At 35.4% G+C, this 23,144-nt stretch overlaps 1 protein-coding gene across 2 annotated transcripts; it reads left to right on the forward strand.

Annotated features, from left to right (window-relative positions):
* The first annotated feature begins 22 nt into the window (after nucleotides 1–22).
* On the forward strand, nucleotides 23–20,672 carry LOC147404323 (YTH domain-containing protein ECT4-like). Of its 2 annotated transcripts, XM_086440208.1 has the most exons (11): nucleotides 23–263; nucleotides 602–755; nucleotides 1,786–1,899; nucleotides 3,201–3,265; nucleotides 5,321–5,477; nucleotides 5,557–5,633; nucleotides 6,306–6,701; nucleotides 7,730–8,248; nucleotides 17,655–17,867; nucleotides 18,521–18,691; nucleotides 20,164–20,672. In XM_086440208.1, the coding sequence occupies exons 3-11, from the start codon at nucleotides 1,872–1,874 to the stop codon at nucleotides 20,281–20,283; spliced, it is 1,746 nt and encodes a 581-aa protein (XP_086296334.1). In that variant the 5' UTR covers nucleotides 23–263; nucleotides 602–755; nucleotides 1,786–1,871; the 3' UTR covers nucleotides 20,284–20,672. The 2 variants fall into 2 exon arrangements, with proteins under 2 accessions (XP_086296334.1, XP_086296333.1); XM_086440207.1 differs by lacking the exon at nucleotides 602–755.
* The last annotated feature ends 2,472 nt before the right edge of the window (nucleotides 20,673–23,144 follow it).

Here is a 23,144-nt window from a genome sequence, read left to right on the forward strand (position 1 = left end):
CGCCGATACCCATTTGCATGATTGCGAGGCATCTTTTAATCCAACGTTCCACACACGTTGTTTTATAAGTACGATAAGATATAAACCGTTAGATCCAAATCAAGGGTTTAGTATTGGTTGCTCCATCTCCTTTTTCTCTCACACGCTCCTCTCTCCCTCTCTTTCTCTCTCGTGCCAGAATCGCCAAAGGAGCCGATCTAAAGAGGTTTATGCGCATTTTTGCAGATCTGAAGCTGTTTCGAGAGCTCGAAAAGCGATTTTAGGTCATTTTCTCTTCTCTTTCTCTTTCTTCTCTCTGAGAACGGATTTTTAATGGAGTTTCATAAAGATCAGTGAGATCTTGATTTTTATTTTACTAAAATCACTATGTTCTGTTTGTTTGTGTCTCAAAGCAAGTCTTCTAATCTAAAACCTGTTTTTTTATGATTATCAAAGCCATATTTACTCTGTGGTGTATTGTTTCTGTTAAAACTTGTGGTTCAACTAAGTAAAAGCTTCGTTAATTTGATCAAACATACTAAACAGTCACAACTTGGTTCATTTCTACCGGAAAAAAACAGTTTTTCAATTACGTATTTTTTTCCGCGGTGCGTCCAAACAGGCCTTACTTCTTCGATTAACTTTCTAGTGACTTCCTCATATAGCGGAAACACTATTTTGGCTTTGATTGGAACAGAGGAAGCGCTCTTATTCGAAAAATCTCTTTTCTCTATAAGCGCTTTTCTTTGTCTCTCTCTCTTTCAGGAAAAAAACAGGTTCGTCTCTTTTTTAATTTTTCGTCTATTTTATTATTTTTAGGAATCGAATCGCTTTGTGAAATTGCTTTTTCTCAATAAACGCTTTTTTCCCGTTGTTTTTTGTCGCAAAAATATGTTTGTTTCCTGTTTTATTTTTTTTCTGTCTGGTTTATTATTTTTAGGAATCGATTCATCGAATCGCTTTCTGAAGGAATCTTGTTCTCTCTGTTCCTTTCGTTGGAGGTCAACTTGTAGTTGTTGTCGTAGCGTTGTAGGTGATGGTTCTAGAATACTGGCTATGCGTAGTGTGCGCCAAGCCTATTTCGTTCAATTCTTAGTGCTGTGTTCTAACTTGCGCCTGGTAGTCATAATAACAGTTTTTACGGTCAGGGATAATAATTGTTATAATCTAAGGCTAATACAATTAGAATCTTTGAAAAATTGTGGAAAGGTCAATTATTAGAAATAATTTTTGTTTGGAAAATTCTAATATCCAACACCATGTCCAGCGAACCAATCAGATGGTGATATGTGGGAAGAGAACACAGGTTACCTAGGCAACATGTTATTTTCTTTCAGTTTTCCACTTTTTCTCTGTGTTTTTGAGAGAAGAGAAACTGATTCCCTTGGTAACCTGGAAAAAGTCTTTATTTTAGGTGAATAAACCCTTCATATGGCTAAAAAAATTTGTATGTTAATCAATCTGGACCGTAGAATCACTGGGCCCCATGTGGGCGACCACTTTGATTTAATTTGTTGAGTGGTTAAGATCATTAAGTTGGGTTGATTTTTTGGTGAGCCCTCAAATTGGAAATAGATATTATGATGGTAGTATTGTAAATTTAGGCAATTTAAGGCGCGATCTTTTTAAATTACAAAATTGCCCTAAATAATAATATGATCATGAGTGAGTACAAAGGGAATTTTTAGTAAAATTAACCAAAATCAGGGGTAGTAATATTGTGGATAAATACGTTTATTTTATTGACATTTCAGCTAGTCACTATCATTTTACTAAGAATGTGCATGATTCATCTATTTTTCACAGGTGTGTCTTCTTGGTAGGGGCAGTAAGGCTTGTTTCTCGTGCTTGAATCGTACTTTGGGCTGTTCTTGGATTCTTCGATAACAGTAATGGCTGACGGAAAGAATCTCGAGAAATGTATCCTTCAATTCTAATTCTTCACCTATACATATTATATTCATTTGTTTATTATTGATTTTTGATAGAAATTATCTTGTCGAGACACTATTAATCGATTGAAAACTGAATTTATAATTTTTTTGATGTGACATGGTGTCTCGACCCCTTTTGGAAGTTGGACGAATCCATATAGAAACTCATTTGCAATAGAACCACTATGATTCACTAAAGCCCCAAGCTAAGCCAAAAAAGGATAGAGTTGGGAAAATTATATTTTAGTGATCTTGGCTTTTTAAACATAGATGTTGCTTAGATGCTCATAGATTAGGGATCATCCAATTCTCTTCTTCATGTTTGAAAGTTACATTGATTTTAGGATTCAAATGATGAATTGGAATTTTTAAAGGAGGGATTGAATACAAAATAATACAAGGATCTGTTTGGATTTTGACGGTACGTCACCTATGTACATGTCACAAGTTGGACACTTCTCCTTCGTTTTTTTCATTACTTACAATTAAATCCAATACATTAGGTTTTTTGAAGTAGAGAGTACTTTTAGAATGACATAATGGTTACAAAATAGTGTGATAATAGTCATTGTTTTGTTATGCTTGAGAACTTATGTATACCATGTAAAGGGGATGACCATGGCAACTTTAACTTCCATTGTTAAAGCGATTTATAACCGCTCATGTGAATCTATTGGCTCTGCTTAGGTGGGCAATTCCAATGGATTGGTTGGGGATGCTCGATTTTTTTCCAAGAGCTTGTCCATTGATTTGCTTGTCAAGATATTATCATGTATAGAAGTCTAAGTTGCTGTAACATAGTTTTTTTTTATAGGTATATGGTTAGTGGTTAGCAAATGAAGTTGGGTTGAAGGGATTTTGAACCTAAGACATGAGAATAACACTCCACACATCTTACCACTTAGCTAAGTTGGCACTTCAACTTGCTGCTGTTGCTGTAACATAGTAGCCCTTAGATTATTACACTATCTCCTGAGGGCTAGATATAGAAAATCTAAAGAGTGAGTAAGGTTGTGAATGTTTTGTTTTTGTACGAAGAAACAAACATTGAAAATTATGATTGGATTAATATCAATGAATCATTCTTTAGTTATTCAACATAAATCTAGCCGATCAACAAAGTCAAATTTGTTCGACATGTCATGCTCCTTTCACATGGGACAACAAATTTAACTAAACCTGGTTCTATATTTCCTTATCATCACTGTAGACCTTTGGCTTTATCTTATTCCCTTTTCTGCTTAGTGAGAGATCATACATATTTTTCTCTTAACAATATTTATGCAGCCAAGGAGGAATTGGACACAGGATTGAAATCGGCTTCTTTCACTAATTCAACTGAAAACAATGTGGTACGTAATGGATTAGAAATGTTGATACCCATCTATCATGTGTTTGGTTTCCTCCACCATTTTGCCTATATTGGGAATTCTCTCCCTCATTTGTTCTAATATATTTTATATTTGTTTGGGGGGCTATCTCAGCCTCCTCTTCTCGCTCCGTTTTTTAATATAAGCTTATATTTATCAAAAAAAAAAATATATATTTTATTGACAACGAAATGCTTTCGCTACTTACCTAAATAAAAAAAACCACCCATGGAGGCATCTATGGACAATTCTTGTTGCTTTGCCTTTGTTGTTTGTGATTTTTGGGGTGCAAGTTGTAAGTATAATATGGAAAGGAAGGGAAATGTCCTTTCCCTTAACTAAAAAGAAAAATGCAATGGCCAATGGGAGGGATGGGGATTGAGGGAGAGATGGGAAAGGTTAAGTTATTTTGGGAGAAATCCTTTCTACAATTAAATTTTATGCCTTTTATTTAAATATTTTGTTGTAAGCTATTATTCATATACTGGTTATATAATTTTAATGTATTTGTTTGTTATCATATTTCTAAACATAGGTCTATTTCTCAATCTCTAACTACATATATGGATGTATCAAGTTTTTGGCAATTGGTGTCTAACACCACCAACTCTTTTGTTCATTGTAGCCAATGCCTTAGATAAATTGATGAGAGGGGTGGCCATAAGAGAGTTATTAGGATTTGTGTTCAATAGCTGGGGTCCATTGGTTTTGCATTTGCAATTTACAGATGATACCCATGCTTTCTTAAATGTCTCATATGGAGTAGATTCGATAATTAGGTGGACTTTTAATCTGTTTCAAATCAATATCCGGGTTTGTGCACCAATATGCGAAAAAACAAATTTTTTGGGTTGGGATTAGTTTCCAATCTTTAGTATCTAATGGGTTGCTTGGGAAAGTGAGAAGTTGTGATTTTCTTATAGTTGTGGTGTGTTGAAAGGGATTGCCAAAATTTTCCCTCCTTTTCGCAATAGGGTAGCCTTAAGGGTTGGGAATTTATATTTCATTTCTAGAAGGACAAATGGTGTGGATTATCATATTTTAAAAGTCAATTTTCTCATTTTTTCGCAATATCCTCCAAAAAGAGACTCCCTATCAAGGATGTCAGGGTTTGGACTTGGAATGAGTTTTCTTGGGATTTTGGTTTCAAAAGGAATTTTAATGATTGATAGGTTCATACAGTGGCTTCTCTCATTGATATAATATTTTTCTTTCCTGTGTTCTCTAGGAAGGAGGACCAAAGGGTGAATCGGAATGTAAAAAAAATCTCTTTCAAGTCTTTCTATGAATCTCTTGTGAATTTGTACTAGCATCTTCCAATTTTTTTGTCTTCATGTCAAGCGAATAGCAAGTCGGTCAATCATCTCTTAATTCATTGCAGCTTTGCGAGAGAAATTTGGGCTCACTTCCTTTCCCTGGTTCATGTTTCATAAAAGTTTTCCAACTTTATTTCGTCATTTAAAATCTCATGTTGGCATCCTGGGCTTGTCTTGGATGGAAGACTTTCATGTGGAGTTAGCAATTCAGAGTTGGAAAATCATGCATTTACATCTGAAAGAAAGGATTATGAGGTCCATTACTTCCTATACTATTCATTGCAGGATTTGGAAAGAAAGAGACGTCAAAATATTTTCAAAAGGAAGGAGTATTCATTGTGAGAGGTTTTAATCATAATTATGGGATATATATTTTAAAGAGTTTAAGGGGATGTTTTTTTTTTAAGATTTTCTTTTTATATGGGATTCGGTTTGTAATTCATAGCCGAGTTTTTGTTTTTGTGTTTTTTTTTTTGTATGTTGATAGGCCTCTCGATCTCCTCGCCTTTGTTTGCCTTGCTAACTTTCTTAATCTAGATAACATATTTGAATTTGACATTTTGGCTTTCGTGGAGGGTGTCTAGATCTTGACCAATTCATCTCTACACATGTTAATGGATTACTACTCTTAAATATTACCTTCAATGCAACTCTTTTCACCTTATTATTATCACATTCCTTGTGTTGCAGTAATAATCTTTTAATTTTTTATTTTTCTCAGATTTCTGGTAAAGATGGCAGTCCATCTGATTCAACTTCTTCCATTTTCTCGTCAAGGGATGCTACACAGAGCATGAAAGATGAGTCTCATCAAGACCCAACCACAGAGCAAGGTTTTTGCTATCCTCCTACTAGCTGTTACGGTTACTATTACCCGGGTTAGTTGTTACAACAATACTTAGTTTTCTCCATTTCTAGATATTCAGGGGCTAAGGCATTTGTTCAAAGGTTTTGCAGGTTATGATGGGGCCTATCCTGAATGGAACGACCATGGATATTTTTATACAGGAGACGGGTCCGAGATACCATATTCAGTGAGTTTATTCGTAAACTTTGCTAATAACCTGATTTGTACTAGTTTCCTATTTGAAACTATTGGCTACTAGCTTGCACAGGTGATATATAAGATTTTCGAAGTTTTTTCTATCCTCATATTTTGTCCACAGTTGTTCTTGTCATTCATTTAATACAACATGCTGCTACAACCAAGTTTTAAAATTTCTTTCCGTTTTAGTATGTTTCGTATGAAACGTTCCCACTTTTCAACTTACTGAGGCAAAACACTCCCAAAAATGAAACATCCAAAATTTGAGACTTGGATCTTTGATTTCTTCTTCTTCCATTTTTTTTTTCATTTATGAAACAAAGTTTCGACATAGAGTCAGAGACGATTACATGCCCTTGACCTTGGTCTTCTACGAAAGACTGGGTTATTTAGCCAAAAATCCTTATGCTTTGGTAAATATTGGAGATACCCCATGTCTATGAACTGATCACATGGCCCTTCACCATAATCTTATGTGTAAGACTTCTTTAAAAACATTAATTTAATATATTATATGTTTTGGGAATGTTTTGCATTGTTTCATGCTTGTTTTCGGTATCGTTTCGATTTTTCAAAAAACTGAAATGAGATTTTAAACCATGGCTACAACCGGCCATATTAGTCCTGAAATTTTAAAGTGTGGTGGTGATGCTTTCTCCAGGGTATTCAATCAGATAATGGCTCTCTTGTGTACTATGTGCCTGGCTTTAACCCATACGCTACAGGAAATTTGATGGGTGCTGATGGGCAGTGTGTTGGTCAGCAACCATACTTTTCTTCATCAGGATATCTTCAGCAACCCATTTCCTATGGTTCTTCGTGGAATTCGACACCAGTTGGAAATGCTTCTGTACGTGCAGGTCCAAAGCCTAGTGATTCTGCCCCAGCTTTGGCTTCTTCATTGAAATCAAAAGGCTTGGATTCTGTAAAGACGAAGGTCAATATTGATGCCAAAGTTTTTGAGCTACCTTTAGATTCAAAGTCATTTCAATCTACAGCTTCATCTAACTTCTCCAAAACATCCCATCAAACACAACCTCTGAAACCCTTTGGCAAGGTACTTAAAAATTTGAGGTAACCTTAATAACGTAAGAATGATATTTATTTTTCAATGTTCTCACATGAGTCACTGTGTAGAATCGAATTGCTATCTTATTCTTCAAGTTTTGTTTTGGAAAGAAAGAGCTTTCTCTTGAAGTTCTTGTTGAAGGTGAAATCGAGAAAAGTTTTGCTGTTTGTTTATCTATTATTTTGTGTTCATTCTTTTGCTGTTTCTCTGATATTTCATGACGGAAATGAAGCTTATTTCTCTAATTTATGGTTTTGTTCGGATTAATAAACTTTCCTTGTGCAAAATGTCTTTGAGGATTCCTTTTTATAGGATTCTGTTATACATTTATTACATTGACTACTCTCAAAGTGCCTTCAGTTTGATATTTTGGTTTATTTGTGAAAGGTCAACTTTTGAGACAAAATGACTAGGAAGATTTCCGAGTCAATTTGGTTGAATAATAAGAAACCAGTCTTTAGCCCAACTCCTATATAGTCTACCTGTACCCAAAATGAGGAACAAAATGCTAATTTAGCTAAGCTGAAACAGCCAAGTTGGCGATTGGCATAATTGGACAGCATATCAAACCTCTCTTATCTTCACATACTGAGTTATAATGTTTAAACACCTTTTAAGGGAAACTCTGCTCAATCTAATTTTTCTCATACAGTGCTTAGGGTTAGGGGGATCACCCCATCACAAAGAAACTGGTTGTAGACCAATATTTATTTCTGTCTTCTTCAAAAAATTTAAATGTGTTGACCATCTGAAAATATTGAAAATTCCCTGGAATGATGGAAATTTAAAGGGAACTAAATGGAAATATGGATTGAACTAATATTTGAGATCTTTTTAGTTGACCCCAAATCTTTGGGATAAAGTTTTGATGACAATGATTTGAGATTTTCTTAGAAGGCATGTAATGTTAAAGGAAGTTGAAAAAATATATATTTATATATTTTTGCCAACAAAATGAATTTTTGATTTCATATTTCCCCCAATTGTTTTAGTCATATGCGCATGTTTTCTTTCAGGTGCCACACTTGGTGTCTGATTTTCAATCATCTGGGCTTGTGAAAGGGTGCTACCCCATGGGAAAGTTCTCTTCATTTGCTAACCAAGGACAAGGATTGTTCCCTCACAATAGTCACATGAGTTACAGACCAAATGGTCACACCTGGGCCGGCAACAACAGATTTAAGTTGAGAGAGAAGTTTAATAGGAATGGTGAGTTTGATACCTCAAGTGAGCTAAATCGTGGTCCCAGAGCCCACAAAGAGAGCACTCCTTTGAAATCATTGGTCGAGCAGGATCATTTGGGACTCACAGTCCAAAGGGATCGCTATAACCTACAAGATTTCCAGACCAAATATGAAAATGCAAAATTCTTTATAATAAAGTCCTACAGTGAAGATAACATTCATAGGAGCATTAAGTATGATGTTTGGTCAAGTACTCCGAATGGTAATAGGAAGCTGGATGCAATATTTCATGATTCAGAGACAAGACATGGCGAGACAGGCACAAAGTCTCCTATCTTTCTCTTCTTCTCTGTGAGTATAAAGTTAACCCTTAGTTGTGATATGGATCTTTTGTTCTTGATTGTTGTTTGTGTAGTTTAGTAGTTCGGTGGATTTTCTAATTCATATCTGAAATTTGTATTATACCATGGTTCTATCTTAATTTATGTTAACCAACCAACTACTCCAAAAGACCGATCTGTTGGAGAGGGGGAGAACTATCAATATAAGAGGTCTGCGGGGCTTAAATGGGGTATGACATACCCGAGAGTGGAGGAAAATATACACTCAACACTCCCCCTCACCCATTAGGGTGTAAAGACTAGAACCCATGACCTATATTAACCTAGCGCTTTGATACCATGTTAACCAATCAACTACTCCAAAAGACTGATTTGTTGGAGAGGGGGAGAACTATGGATATAACATGGTCATGGGGCTTAAGCGGGGTATGACACACCTGAGGGTGGAGGAAGATATACACTCAACAATTTATAACTGCAAAGAGCTGAGCCTTTGTCAGTTGGGTTTAATAGCTTCCCATGGTGCCCGACACAACCAAAACCTAGAGGATGCTAATACAAGAATGGTATAGAATGTCACGATAATTAAATGTAAATCTAAGCTGACATAATGGGATTTATCATCAGAACAAATAGTAAATTACTATGGAAAGATCTCAACACATTTTGAAACGCAAAGATACTGAGATGCCTTACACGAAGCTATGATTAATGCTTTGGTAAACTAAACTACGAAGTTTAGTGAACTAATATTACTATTACCTTTTAATGCACATGCATTATAAACAAAGTATTTTATTATATGTATGTTAATGCTAATGGATGATGGTCATGATGACCATCATGTTATAGAGTTGCACTAATTTAGCCCTCTAGCTTACATATTGGTTCCCATTTGTGATTCGCCACCATTCATGAGTTTTTTTGGGACTTCATTTGGGGACTCCGTATAGGAGATTGACAATCTGGGATCTTGTGTTGGAGAAGGTTAATCGGAAGCTGGCATTCTGGCACACCATTTATTTATCAAAAGGAGGCAAGCTGACTTTGTTTAAGACGTGCTCGCTAGCATCCTAGTGTACTATTTATCTTTGTTCTTGATGCCAAAAAGGGTGGAAAGGAAGTTCGAGAAGCTCTTTCGTGATTTCCTGTGGCATGACAAGGAATGGAGACAAAAACTTCATCGTGTAAGTTGGAAGTGCATTTGTAAGGCCAAGAATAACGGGGGTTAGAAGCCTAGGCTTGGTGAATCTGCCCTTGTGGACAACCATTTACCCCAAAAGACTGATCTAATGGGGAAGGCGCAACAATGAATATAAGATGGTCACAGGTCGAACTAGGGCACGATATGTGAGCACGTGACACTTGGGAGCGGAGACAGGTAAAACAACACTCCCCTTCACCCATAAGGGTGGAAAATTCCCTCGAGGAGACTCGAACCTGTGACCTATATGAACCTAGTGCTTTGATACCATGTTGACAACCATTTATCCCAAAAGATCGATTTGATGGGGAAGGCACAACTATGAATATAAGAGGGTCACAGGTTGAACTAAGGCAAGATACATGAGTATGTGACACTCGAGAGCATAAGCGGATAACACAACACTCAACACAAATAACTTTGGCGCTTTGGGCTCGGTGTGGATAGTTTGTGGAGGAGAGTTATAATAGCAAAGTTTGGGTCCCATCATTTTGGACGGGATAACGGTTTAGCCCAGGTTGCTTATGGGTGTAAGGTTTCAAAATGAATCTTGTAGGTGTTACTTTTATTTAAGGCGCAGAATCGGTTCAGAGTGAGTAAAGGTAACAAGGTGTTGTTTTCGGGAGGATTCATGGAGGAGTTCCCGGACTTGTACCTAGTTTTTTCAAAAAAGGGCCTTCTTGTTTTGAGTTTTAGAATCTTGGATGACAGTGGTACCTCTTGGGACTTCGGTTTTCATAGAGCTTCCAATCAGGGGCAAAGCTAGTAAGGAGGCAGTGGGGGGCACTTGCCCCCCACAGAACTTTGAGATACGCTATTTTCAACTAATTACATGCCTTATTTACCCCCACCCCCCCGCCACAATTTTTTGAAGATGAAATTGCTTCTTGACTTAGTCTTCTCTCATAGACTAATTGGAAATGACCTAAATATCATTTTCTATAACTTCTAACAAAAACCTTTGTATTTCTCCCCAAAAGTATTCATCTTCAAGCTCTTTAGGTGTACCATTAACTATAGTTTGCCCCCACTACAAAAAAATCTTGGTTCCGCCCCTGGCGCCTATTGTTGCTTTTTTTCTATCTTAAGAGATCGGGAATCAATGGATTATATTCTTCTTCATTATAGAGTAGCTTTCAGAGATTTGGGGGTGGTTTTTTGGGATGTAGGTGTGGTGGACTATCTTTTGGGATCCGCTTGGAATTTGTTTCAAGTCTTGTCCAGTGTCTAGCTACTCATTTTCTAGGGCCAAGGGACTGTTGTGGAGTATCATATCACAATTTGCTGGGGGCTTTGGAAGGAAATGAACAATTGTATTTTTGAAGGCAAAGCTAGTGACTCTCATTCCATTTTTATCTCAATATTGAGTTTTGTTTTCTTCTAGTTGAAAGTCTTTAAGGAGTTTAGGGGTGTATTTTTGTGAAGATTTCATATGCAATTGGAGAGGGTGTGTTGCATTGAACCTAGGTAGTCTCGTTGTATCTATTTAGCTTGGTTGATCATCTTGCATGACCTTGTTATTTTAATGAAATCTTTTGATTAACAAGAAAATGGCTACCCAAAACAAAAATTTCTTTTGAAAATATTTTTATTTATTTATAAAGAAAGTGACCCATTAAACCATAGAGATTTGAACAATGTTTTAAAGTTCCCAAGGCATACTTGAGGCGTTTTGGGTTTTGAGGTGAGGCTTAAGCCTCAACAAATTTAGAAAAAGAAAAAATATCCCGAAAAATATAAAAGAACCATAATAAATTCATAAAAATTAAAAAAATATATATATAAATGAAAAAGAACAAAAATTTAAGTCATTTAGCTAGTGAATTTTGTAATTTACATTTGCGATCGATAGTCCGAGTTTCTTTCATTGTTAATGTCGTTGTTAAAAGGCTAAAAAACTCTAAAGCTAAGAAGTCGACTGATAAAAACTATGATTCATAAATCATAATAGATACTAAAACAATATACAACTTCGAAGAAGTAAAGAACAAACTTGAAAAACAAGTAAACAAATATCAAACAACAAATAAAACATTAAATAGGAACACTGCATCATAAGTAGACTATATTTTAAGTTTTTAACAAAATAACAAGTAGTAATGAACTTTTAAATCCTATAAGACTAGATCCTAAATAACTAAAAATCATCTCCATCATAATCACTACTAGGGTCCTCCAAAGAGTCATCATGATATATGATTCCTCTAGCATCTCCCTGTTCTGCCTCTATCATCCTCAAATACCAAGTAAAATTTTGATTTGATGCTTTTATTTGATCTAAATTTCTGTAAGAAACTTGTTGGAATTGATGGAATTAAAATCAAATGACTACTGACTATTAAAAGCACAATGAACAAATCTTTGCGTAGGGAGAAAATAGGGTTTAAGAGAGATTTTAAGATTTCTCTTTAAATCTTGTATTTCTTGACCTAAAAATACCTCAATTTAAGATGTTTTAGTAAATAAATAACATTATGAAAAATGTATTAAAAGCTTAAGCCTTAATGCGAGGCACAACCATCGTGTCTCAAGAAATCTTTGTGTAGGGAGAAAATAGGGTTTAAGAGAGATTTTAAGATTTCTCTTTAAATCTTGTATTTCTTGACCTAAAAATACTCAATTTAAGATGTTTTAGTAAATAAATAACATTATGAAAAATGTATTAAAAGCTTAAGCCTTAATGCGAGGCACAACTACCGTGTCTCAAGGCTTAATCCTTTTCAAAATTATTTGAGGCTTAAGCCTCAATTTTACCTAAAAAAAATTGAACCAAACCTCTAGTTTTTTTTATTTTGTTTTGGTTTCTCTTACTTTATTTTACCTATTTACTCCTCATAATGTTATCTATTTACAAAATCTCTTAAGTTGAGGTGTTTTTAGGTCAAGAAACACAAGATTTAGAGATAAATCTTAAAATCATTTTCAAACCATATTTTCTCCTACACAAAGATTTCTCCATTGTACTTTTAATAGTCAGTACTTATTTGATTTCGATTCCATCACTTCCTACAAGTTTTTTTCGAAGATTTTGATCAAATAAAAGAATTAAATCAAAATTTTACTGTTTATTTGAAGATGATAGAGAAGAAGTATTGAGATGTATAGGAGTTATATATCATGATGATTTTTTGGAGGACCTACTAGTGATGATGATGAAGATGATTTTTAGTTGTCTTATTTACGATCTAGTCTATAGAATATAAAACTTCATTGCTTCTTGTTATTTTATTAAAAAACTTAAAATGTAGTTTACTGATAATGCTACATTATTACAGTGTTGCCATCTAATTATTATTTGTTTTTCTTTTTTGTTTTTTGTTTAATAAATTTTTTTAACTTATCAATTTTTTGTTTGTTAATTGTCTTAAGTTGTATATTGTTTAAGTAATATCTATTACAATTTATGAATCATAGTTTTTATGAGTTTACTTGTTAGCTTTTAAGCCTTTTAACAATGACATTGACAATGATAGAAACTCGGACTATAAACCATAAATGTAAATTATAAAATTCGATAGTTAAAGGTCTTATATTTTTGATCTTTTTCATTAATATAATTTTTATATATTTTATTTTATGAATATATTATGATTCTTATATATTTTCAAGGATTTTTTTCTTTTTGTAAATTTATTGAGGCGTATGCCTTGAGGCTTACGCTTCACCTCAAGAACCCAAAACACCTCAAGTTCACCTTGGGAACTTTAAAACACTGATTATGAGGGGTAAATAGGTAAAATAAAATAAGAGAACCCAGAATAAAAGGTAAGAAAATGGAGGTTCGGTTTAGTCCTTTTGAGGCAAGATTGAGGCTTAAGCCTCGGTGAGCCTCAAGACTTAAGCCTCAAATAATTTTGAAGGCCTTGAGGCACGGTGGTTGTGCCTCGCCTTAAGGCTTAAGCCTTTTAATACATTGGATTTAATTAAGGGATTTGGTTGAAGTGTGAGGAAGGTGTTAAGTATCCCACTCTCTCCATCATTGTGATGGTTACCTAGGAACTTGGTCATTTTGAAAGACTTTAAAAACTTGACATGGTATGTACGAAGTATAGTATGGACAAATGTAGGTTCTATGAAAGAACTAAATCAATTTTCAATCCCATTGGTATGGGAAGCCTTTGAGCAAGTTTGTTTTGAGTTAACCATGAATGGGAAGCAGTTAGAAAATACTTTTTGATGCAAATGCAATATATGACATGCTTGAACCTAAATGGCTAGAAATTTCAGCAATCTGGAATTTTGATGTTTTGGTAGAAATCCTTTTCAAATCATTAGTAAATTAACTCCAATCGGAGTTTTTATTTATAGGAATGAACTAAACTTCAAGCTGGTTCTAATAAAACATCAACCCATCTCGAGTCTTGGTTTGTTAATTATAACATTGGAAAACTGTTGTCCCCGACTTTCTGTCGGCACAAATACATGCCTCTTCTTGAGGCTATAATTCTTAAACTACTCCAAAAATTACTTTGCCCTTTAATGCTCATAAAGTTGACTTAAGAGGGTTTTTTTTCCAATTGGAATCAACTTAAAAGCTTTTCTCAGAGTCGTCTGTCTCAAGTTAGCCCAACTTTTTGATCTATCCACTATTTTTAGCAACATAGTTCCATTAATGTGAGAGATGTGAAGTGGTGGAAATGTAAGAGAATGAGATATGGATGATCTTGAAAAAAATAATATGGCAATGGTAAAAGAGTAGATAGTCTCATAGAAGATTCATCTTTTAGCTGTTCATTTTGCCATTTATGCGTGAATTTAACAATAACATGGGTTCTATATCTAGGATACCCCCGCTCCATCCTCTTCTAGGTCCATTATTGGAGGCCTTCCCCAAGCAAGGCTTGATCAGTTGATTTGGATGAAGTTGGGGGGGGGGGGTTTGAACATAAGGCTTCTAAGTTACCAAAACAAAAGAGAGGGTTAGAAGGAGAAATTCTTAGAAAAGTGCATAGATTACAATTTACACTACCTTGATTTCCTCTTTTGAGCTATTCTTTTTCAAATGTTTTCTTTTTCTTCAAGTATTTTGAGAGAATGTTTAAAAGGATGAGAAAGGAGATGAGATAAGATTTGGACATAATTTCTGGGCTAAATTGGTTCTTTGAAGCCTTGAGACCCCTCGTCTATTTATAGATTTCTTGGAGGCTCTTTGGATATAATGACCACACATAATAAGTTGTATTTACCAAGAGTATGGAATCCAATTACCTTCCATCAATGGGGTCTTGATGGTAATTTACCATTCGATGTCTCTTACCAATTAAGATGATCAAAGGATAGAATAGTAAATTGCCCTCAAGATTTCTAGAAAAGTCTTTTGAGGATAGGAATGTCCATGCATTACAAGCGTGGTTTAAAATCTTGTTTTGTTCTATTGTTTTGATTTTTTCAAAAATTGAAACGATACCGAAACATTGTCAAAATTTTACTGAAAAATTCCGAAACATTAATATTGATATAGAAAGAAGTATTTTAGAAAAGACCGAAGTCAGGGGGGTATTTTTATTCTTTAAAAAGATGGGTATCTCAAATATTTAAAAAATATGAAGGAGAAAGTGGATAAATCATTAAGTCTTTACTCTTTAAGAGAAGACTGAGGTCAAGGGAATGTTATCCCTTTGACAAGTCCAATGGTTCTCAAAATAATAAACTAGAGCGGGTTTTCTCAAAATATGAAACCAGGGAACCTTCATTTTCGAGAGAGAGAGAGAGAGAGAGAGAGAGAGAGAGAGAGAGAAGAAGGATTGAACTAACCTGAACTTCGATGGCTGATTCTTGTGCGATGCCGACGATCCAAGTACTTCTTTCTTTCTCTCGGTAAAAATGGTCTGGATCTCACTTTTTCAAGAAAAATCAAACGAAACTTGTAAAGTTTCGATTCTATACTTGTTTCGTCTTGGAATGTTGAAATTCCGAAACGAAACGATATTTTAAACCAGGATTACAAGTGTTAATATTTTCAAGAAATACTTTTGCAGTGGCATGAATTTGTTCTAATAAAAAAGGTTTTAATGGTAATTTGCTTCCCGTGTACTTTTAGCAACTTAAGTTTAGGGTGCTAAATTCCCATTAGGAATTCTCTAGAGCACTTTTTGGGGCAAAGAGGGCAATTAATTATTTCTAAAACGAGTCTAAGATTCCTTTTTATTTGCATAAGAAAGCAATGATTTATTGAAGTATTTCTTTTATAAAGAAGGGGTAAAAAGGTAAGATCTTAGCTTATGTATGGTTGACTTGGTAATTAAAATAAAGGAAGGGGAGGGTGATAAATTTACCTTAAAGACATTTTGATTTGTTGGGTATAAGCGCATTGGAGAAAGCCAAGTGGAAAGGTTGTAACAAATTCTCCAACAAAAGGCCAAGTGGCATGTGGGGACCAAACCCAAAACAAAATTCCATTGGGTTCAACCCTGTGTGTTAGACTTTGTCCGATGTAGTGAACACCATCCAATGAGACCAATAGCACCATCCCCCTTCCTTATACAAAACACAACATTTATAGGTATCCCGGATTAGCTTAATGCTAGGGGGAGTCATGAACCCAACCTGATCTACTCCCAGTCAGACTCAAAGCTTGGGAATATCAAATTTCTACAACCATTAGTAGCAGTGTCCAAAGTCTCATTAGGTTGAGTAAAATTGATGAAGCATTTCATTCTTTTTTATTTGGACAACTAAGGGCCTCGTCAATTCTTTGCAGTTCACTGCAAACACCTGCAAAGATCGGTAGTTGTAGACACCCTAAAATGTCCAAACCTTCGACTAAAATATTTAAGGATCAATGGCTACTCGATTTAAGACCCAAGTACTTAACAAAAAAATTATTTAGGTCTGACACCATATCGGACACAAGTCTGACTCACAAGGTCGGACCCAATGGTTTTTTCTTGGGCTTGGTCCCCATCTGGCTAGGGGCGGAGCTAAGGGAGGGAGAGGAGGGGCAGTTGCCCCCCCCCCCCCCCCCCCCCCAGCTTTTTGGGAATTTTTTAGTACCCCTCTATCCTTTGGTGTTTATTTGAGACACCACCTGTGGTTTCAAAATGATAACATGCCCATTTTGACCTTAGACCCCCCTCAGTTTTATGGTGAATATTTGACACACCCCTTTTCTTTCAAACCTGATGATGACATGCCCAATTTGATCTTGAACACCCCCCCACCCACCCACCCACCCACCCACACACACACGCACACAAATTTTAGTGGCTATTTTAGATATCCTAAATTTTCAAACTGATGACATCTCCTTTGACCTTGTTGGCCCCCCTTCCCTATATTGTCCGATTTGGAAACCTCTCCACATTTTTGTAAATATACGAGATACTTGTGTGTTTCCAAACTGTTTACATGCCCAATTGACCTTGTTCTTCTTTTCTGCACTAAAATTAAATAACCTAAATACCCTCATCTTAAACTTGTAAGTGAAAAAAAGTAGGTTTCCTATGTTACCTATAACATGTGGAAGTATTGAGATAATTTCTGAGAATTATCCACTCTTCCTAGAGCGTATATGCTCTATTCATGAACTTCAATTGTTCTTCTTTCCTCTCCTGAGAACTATGATTTTTATTTTTGAAAGAACAACCATTCTAACCACGGAAGAAAAAATGTAGGTTTCCTATGTTACATGTAATACATGAAACTTGTGGAAGTATCAATATAATTTTGTAGTCATTAAGTCTGAATGTCTTTTCAGTTAATCGTCTTATACTTGTCCATTCCTGAAACCAGTTGAAGGATATTAGTGCACAAACTTTAATTTGGTGGGATTGCAAGGGAGGTGGCTATACCCCAAAGCCCCCTTTTTGATTATGTTCGTCCTTACAAAAATATCGTTGACATAGTTTGTTCTAATTTCCACTCATCCAAAAAATACATAATAATTTTTATGATTACCATCCTTGGACTTTCGAGTTCCTTGCATCTCTATTCAGACTAATTGCTTTGGTTTGTCGTCGGAGAAAATATCCCTCCCCATCTCTTAGTCTCTCTGTCAACAATTGGGCTCCATCCATGAGCTTTGTCCGCAAAATTTGTCTTGTGCCCCTCTTGGATTGTCTTTAGGTGATGGGCAGTGTGTGTGGAACCATGTTGGGTTATTGACACAATTAAAGGAAAATATGTTATATTGTTGCTTTTGTGTTATTTCTTTGTACATCGTTCCAATATTATATCGGTCGATCAAATAATCAGTTACTGCTAATACTTTCAGGTAAATGGAAGTGGGCAGTTTGTGGGCCTAGCTGAGATGATTGGGCCGGTTGATTTCAAGAAGGATATGGACTTCTGGCATCACGACAAGTGGAATGGGTTCTTCCCAGTGCAATGGCACATAATTAAAGACATCCCTAGTGGCCAATTGCGGCACATCACACTCGAAAACAACGATAACAAGCCTGTGACCAATAGCAGAGATACTCAAGAGGTATACTTCCTAGCATTTTTTAATAATAACTCAGCTTTTCGATTGTGCTCACCAGAAAACATTAGAATCATTTTAAGAGCTTTTCTAAAAGAAACATCATGTGTAACTGTTGATAATCTACCAAGCTCAAAATCTCTGGTCTTTTTCGGGACTCTATATAAGTAATGGGGGGCGTTCAATGGCCAACTTTTTGGCAAACTTTTTGGCAAAACATTTTTCAAAACATGAGTTAGAGGTTTTGGAATGGGCTGATTTTTGGTGAGGATGATCTCTACGGTGAGGAGATCATCCTCACCAAAAATCAGCCCATTTCAAAACTTCTAACCCATATTTACAAGCTAAAAAATCGTGGACCGTCCGTTTTTTGTAAACTGTTTTTGATGGGGTTAGAAGTTTTGGAATGGGCTGATTTTTGGTGAGGATGATCTCCTCACTGTAGAGATCATCCTCACCAAAAATCAGCCCATTCCAAAACCTCTAACCTATGTTTTGAAAAATGTTTTGCCAAAAAGTTTGCTAAAAAGTTTGCCCTTGATCGCTACCCATAAGTAATTGGATCATTTTTAATTCATTGAGAAAGATTTTGATCTAGAATGAGGTCTATTAGTGGGTGCTCTATTATTGCTATTGAATATTATTATTGTTTTCTGCAGATTGGATTTAAACAAGGTTCGGAAATGCTGAGCATTTTCAAGAATTATCCAGGAAAAACTTCGATGTTGGATGATTTGAACTTTTACGAAAATCGGGAGAAGTTGCTTCAGGCCAGGAACCGTAAGACTGCATCTTCACAAGTAGATACTCACACAAACAATGAATTTGGGGTAAATACGAAAAACTTTTCTCAATAATATTCTCTCCCCTCCACTCCCCACCCCCTCTCTCTACATATATATATATATACACACATGACACAGTTAAAAGAAAAGGTGCTTTGTGGGTTTTCTAAATTATCTGTTAATGTTTATAAAATACATCTTGAAAAGTATAATCCTTCCGATACACTGTAACAATTGAGGGAACTTTCGTCTGATCCGAAAGAAGGGGACTTAAATCTTCTCATATCACTTGCCCCATGAACTTGGTTGATATTAACCGAGATCTTTGAGATTGTGGCAAGGGTGCAGAAGTCAAGCCCTCGTCTTTTGGGGTTGTAACACACTTTTCTGTAAGCGACATCTACTATGGTCCGCTCTGTGGTTGCTTTCACTCAGGTACCCAAGTAGCCCTTTCCCCAGGACTCTGACAACTTTCACTGCTACCCTTCATTTTTTGTTCCCAACTATAGCCCCAAGTCGGAGTATGAGTTTAAAATAGCAAGGGAGAACTTTGGAAAAAAAAAAAGATAAAAAATAAAAAATATTAAAATATTAAAATTTGAGAAAAGATAAAATATCCATTTAATAAGTTTTTCAATATTAAACTTATTATTAAATGCTTATCATAAAAATAAGATCACAAGAAGTAAATAAAACTCAAAAATTCATAAATTCATAGATAAGGATAATTCATCATAAATCAAGTCTTCATCAACCAAATATAACAAGTTACCAACTAATCATAAATCAACCATAATCAGTAGTTTTTATTTTTTTGATTAGTAAACATAATAAGTATTAGTAGTTAATGCAGGATGCAAATCAAGCCTAGTGTTTTTATGAAAATTTTATAATTATTTAGGTTTTCACTTATTTAGGTCTAGATGTATTGTTTTATCATTTAAAACTAATGAACGTAAATGCATGATAACATATTTCCACACATGTAAACTATCAACACATCTTTAAAGAAAAATAACACTCTTGAAAAAATTAACAATCATAACATCAAGACACTATCATCAAATTCCAAATTACCAGTATCCGTGAACCAAATCACAAACAAGCGTAAGGCCACAAACTTAACAACGGGGGCCCACAAAAGTTATGTTAAAAAACTTTTTTTTTTTTTTTGATTATGCTCCCAAGTAGCCAGGACTCTATGTTGGCTTTCACTCAGCTACTACCCTTCTTTTTGGGCTCTCAAGTGCCCCTTCTGCCCATATTGGCCCTTTCTGGACTCCGACCCATGATGTGATGCTGGCTATGAATATCATATGTATTTGCAAGTTTAGTATATAAATTCTGACTCATGATTGAAGAGCTTGAAACTGATGTGGATCCCCTCACTGTTAGTATAGTGATAGAATGGTTATGGGTCCATCTCACTTAGCCATTAAATCCTCGAGTTGACATCAATGTGCCTTCGCATTCTCGTTTGGTTTTTTTTTTCATGAACCTAATGTAGAGTTGTATAGGAGCATCTGGAAGGAGTGAGGATAGGAGAGGACGCGTCACTCAGGGCCAAGAAAACTTATGATCCCAAGACACCTCTTATCGCTCTCACCAAAAACCTCTCACTCAATTCAACAGGCTGAACAGTGTTTACTCGCAAAAATCTGCTCTTGCTGCCATTGTACCTTTTGGCTACCTCTTTGGTGCCTTTTTTCAGCAAGGTTTGCAAGGTATGCCATGAGAGTGTTGCACGTATGCAACACCATAAAGACAATTTTTTTGTTTTTGTTTTTTGATGTGGCATGGTATGTGTTCAATGCCTTCACGAGTTGCTTGCAAGCATTCCTGCCATTTTGTTGTTTGGTTTGGGATTTTATCAGGAGAAATTTAATTTAATTTAATTTTTTTTCCATTTCTTTGGTGGGTTATTTATGGCCCCCCCTTTTCTTAGTCACAATCTATTGAGTCTAGGACAAAGTCAAGAGTTGGAAATCAATTAATATTTGATATAGTGTTTCTTTCTTGTAGTTCACTTCTTTTGTTATTATTATTATTATATATACACATATTGATAATGGGGGTGTCCGAACTTACGCTCGACTAGGGGGACCAGATGAGCCAGGGCTGGAGCCAAGGCACATGGGTCCCTCCCCCGGGCACATGCAACACCCACACATCACACGCAGCGGGTAACTGAGGGTGCACCCTTGTGGGTGGCCCCAAGGAGATACTGCTCATACTGGGTATCAAACTCACAACCTATAGACTCACTGCTTATGGATCCAAATTTGCCATCGAGCCACCCCCTCGGGGTTTTATTATTTTATATATATATATATATATATGGGAGCGGTTTGGCAGCCCTAAAGTTTGCCAAGTTTGGTGCCAAACATTTTTTGTAAATCACTTTTGAGGGGTTAGAAGTTTTGGAATGGGTTGATTTTTTGTGAGGATGATCTCTACGGTGAAGAGATCATCCTCACAAAAAATCAGCTCATTTTGAAACTTCTAAGCCTAGTTTACAAGTTGAAGAATGGTGGACCGTCCAATTTTTGTAAATCACTTTTGATGCGGTTAGAAGTTTTGGCATAGGCTGATTTTTGGTGAGGATGATCTCCTCATTATAGAGATCATCCTCACAAAAAATCAGTTCATTCCAAAGCTTCTAACCCATATTTTGAAAAATGTTTGGCACCAAATTTGGCAAACTTTGGGGTTGCTGAACCGTCCCTATATGTATATATATGATTTGGTTTCTTTTTGTAGTAACATCCTTGCAGGAGTAATTATTATAAATATTTTGGTTATGGTGGTGGGCATATTATTTAGGTTATATTAACTTGGAAACTAAACTTGAATATGCAAACTAGGGCTGTCCATGAATTGAATCAGACACAAAATCTTTCCCATTTTGATCCAATAACTAGACTTGGATCAAGGGTTTGGGTTTTGATAAGGGCCCGATTTGATAAGAATCCAATTTGAGAAATTAGTGGTTTCGTTTTTGAATCATCCATTACTCGATTCGATAAGCTGTGAAATATATAAGTGGTTTGTGTGTTTTATTCTTTTATTAAATAAAATTGGGTTGGATATTGGATCATATCCGGAGTTATAATGATGGATATGATCGGGTCTAGATTTATCTGGGTCTAATGAATTTCTTATTCATCTTAAAAAACAATCACACGTTCTAGGAATTCTGCACAAAGATAATTTAAAAAAGAGAGTAAATATTCTTATTTAGACAAACATGGACAATTTATTCTTTATTTTATAGTCATAAAAAAAATCCTCATGTGGGTGGAATATATCAATACTGGTTTAGAAATATTGAAGGTTTTAGGAATATTTCACTCAAGATTATTTCAATTTTTTCTCCTAATTGAAATGAGATTTTAAACATAAATGATTCTTGGCAGAATAACTAGAGACAAAAAGTTAGAATTATTAAAAAATATGGTCTAGGGCTCTTTAGTTAGTATTTTTATTGCATTTCTTACATGATTGAAGCATTTCATTTTATTTCCTCTTCATTCATCTTTTGAACCCAATATTTCATGGGACATGTTTTGGGGACATCTAAAATTGACAATTATTTTTACACAACCATTTAGATGTTGTCCATTTTTTCAATGTTTTTTTACGACACAACCAGATGTCGTTGGATCTTGCAAAATGGATGGCATAAATAGTTTTCACTTGTAGATGTCTCGTAAAACCCAAATTTCATTTGTAATATTTATTTTTGGGATGTACATGATTAATATTAGGGGTGTCCATGGGCGGGTTTGGGTTTGGGTCGGGCTTGTTGAGCCCTAACCCGACTCTAAAGAGGTAGGTTCTACATAGACTAGCCCTAGCCTGACCAAACGGGTTCGGGCATGACTCAAATCAAATACAATGACTAAAATTCAATATTTTTAATGAATATATATATATATATATATATATTTCAATTTTTGTACATGCTTGAAGACTATCCAATCGAAGTTGAAATTAATGTCTTATTAAAATCTATAAAAGTTATAGATGAGAGTTAAATTTAAATTAGACAATATATTTTACTTGAATAATGATGAATGCATACGGTTTTGGTGTGCCACTGACGTGGCAAGGGCATAGAATCGCACATCCTTTTTCTGTGTATCAAGATGAAAACGATCTATGGTTCTGTGCCCTTGCCATATCAGCCACGTCCCAAGACTGTATTCATCATGACTCATTTTACTTTTATTAGAAAAAAATATTTTTCTAATTAAGTATAGAATAATGATTTTCTAACGCCACCCTCTGACATTCTCCTTCATCACAGAACTGTAGATCATTTGCCTCGGGATACACATAACCATAAACCTTTACCATGTGTATCTCTAGGTAAATGATCTACGGTTCTGTGACGGCGGCGTACGTCAGATTATCACTACTCTTAAATATATTATAAATATTTTTATAAGATTAAGCAGCGGGCTCGCTGGGACGGGTTGGGCACTATAAGGCCCTA

This window comes from Akebia trifoliata, chromosome 4, assembly GCF_017979445.1.
Source record: "Akebia trifoliata isolate Shusen 1 chromosome 4, ASM1797944v1, whole genome shotgun sequence".
Lineage (NCBI taxonomy): Eukaryota > Viridiplantae > Streptophyta > Magnoliopsida > Ranunculales > Lardizabalaceae > Akebia > Akebia trifoliata.

What these genes read in the sequence shown, in the direction of transcription:
- LOC147404323 (XM_086440208.1), top strand. Translation starts at nt 1,872, where the DNA reads ATGGCTGACGGAAAGAATCTCGAGAAAT. An exon ending in ATTCAACTGAAAACAATGTG is followed by an intron (nt 3,266 to 5,320) that starts GTACGTAATGGA and finishes TATTTTTCTCAG; the next exon opens with ATTTCTGGTAAAGATGGCAG. An exon ending in ATAGCAGAGATACTCAAGAG is followed by an intron (nt 17,868 to 18,520) that starts GTATACTTCCTA and finishes TGTTTTCTGCAG; the next exon opens with ATTGGATTTAAACAAGGTTC.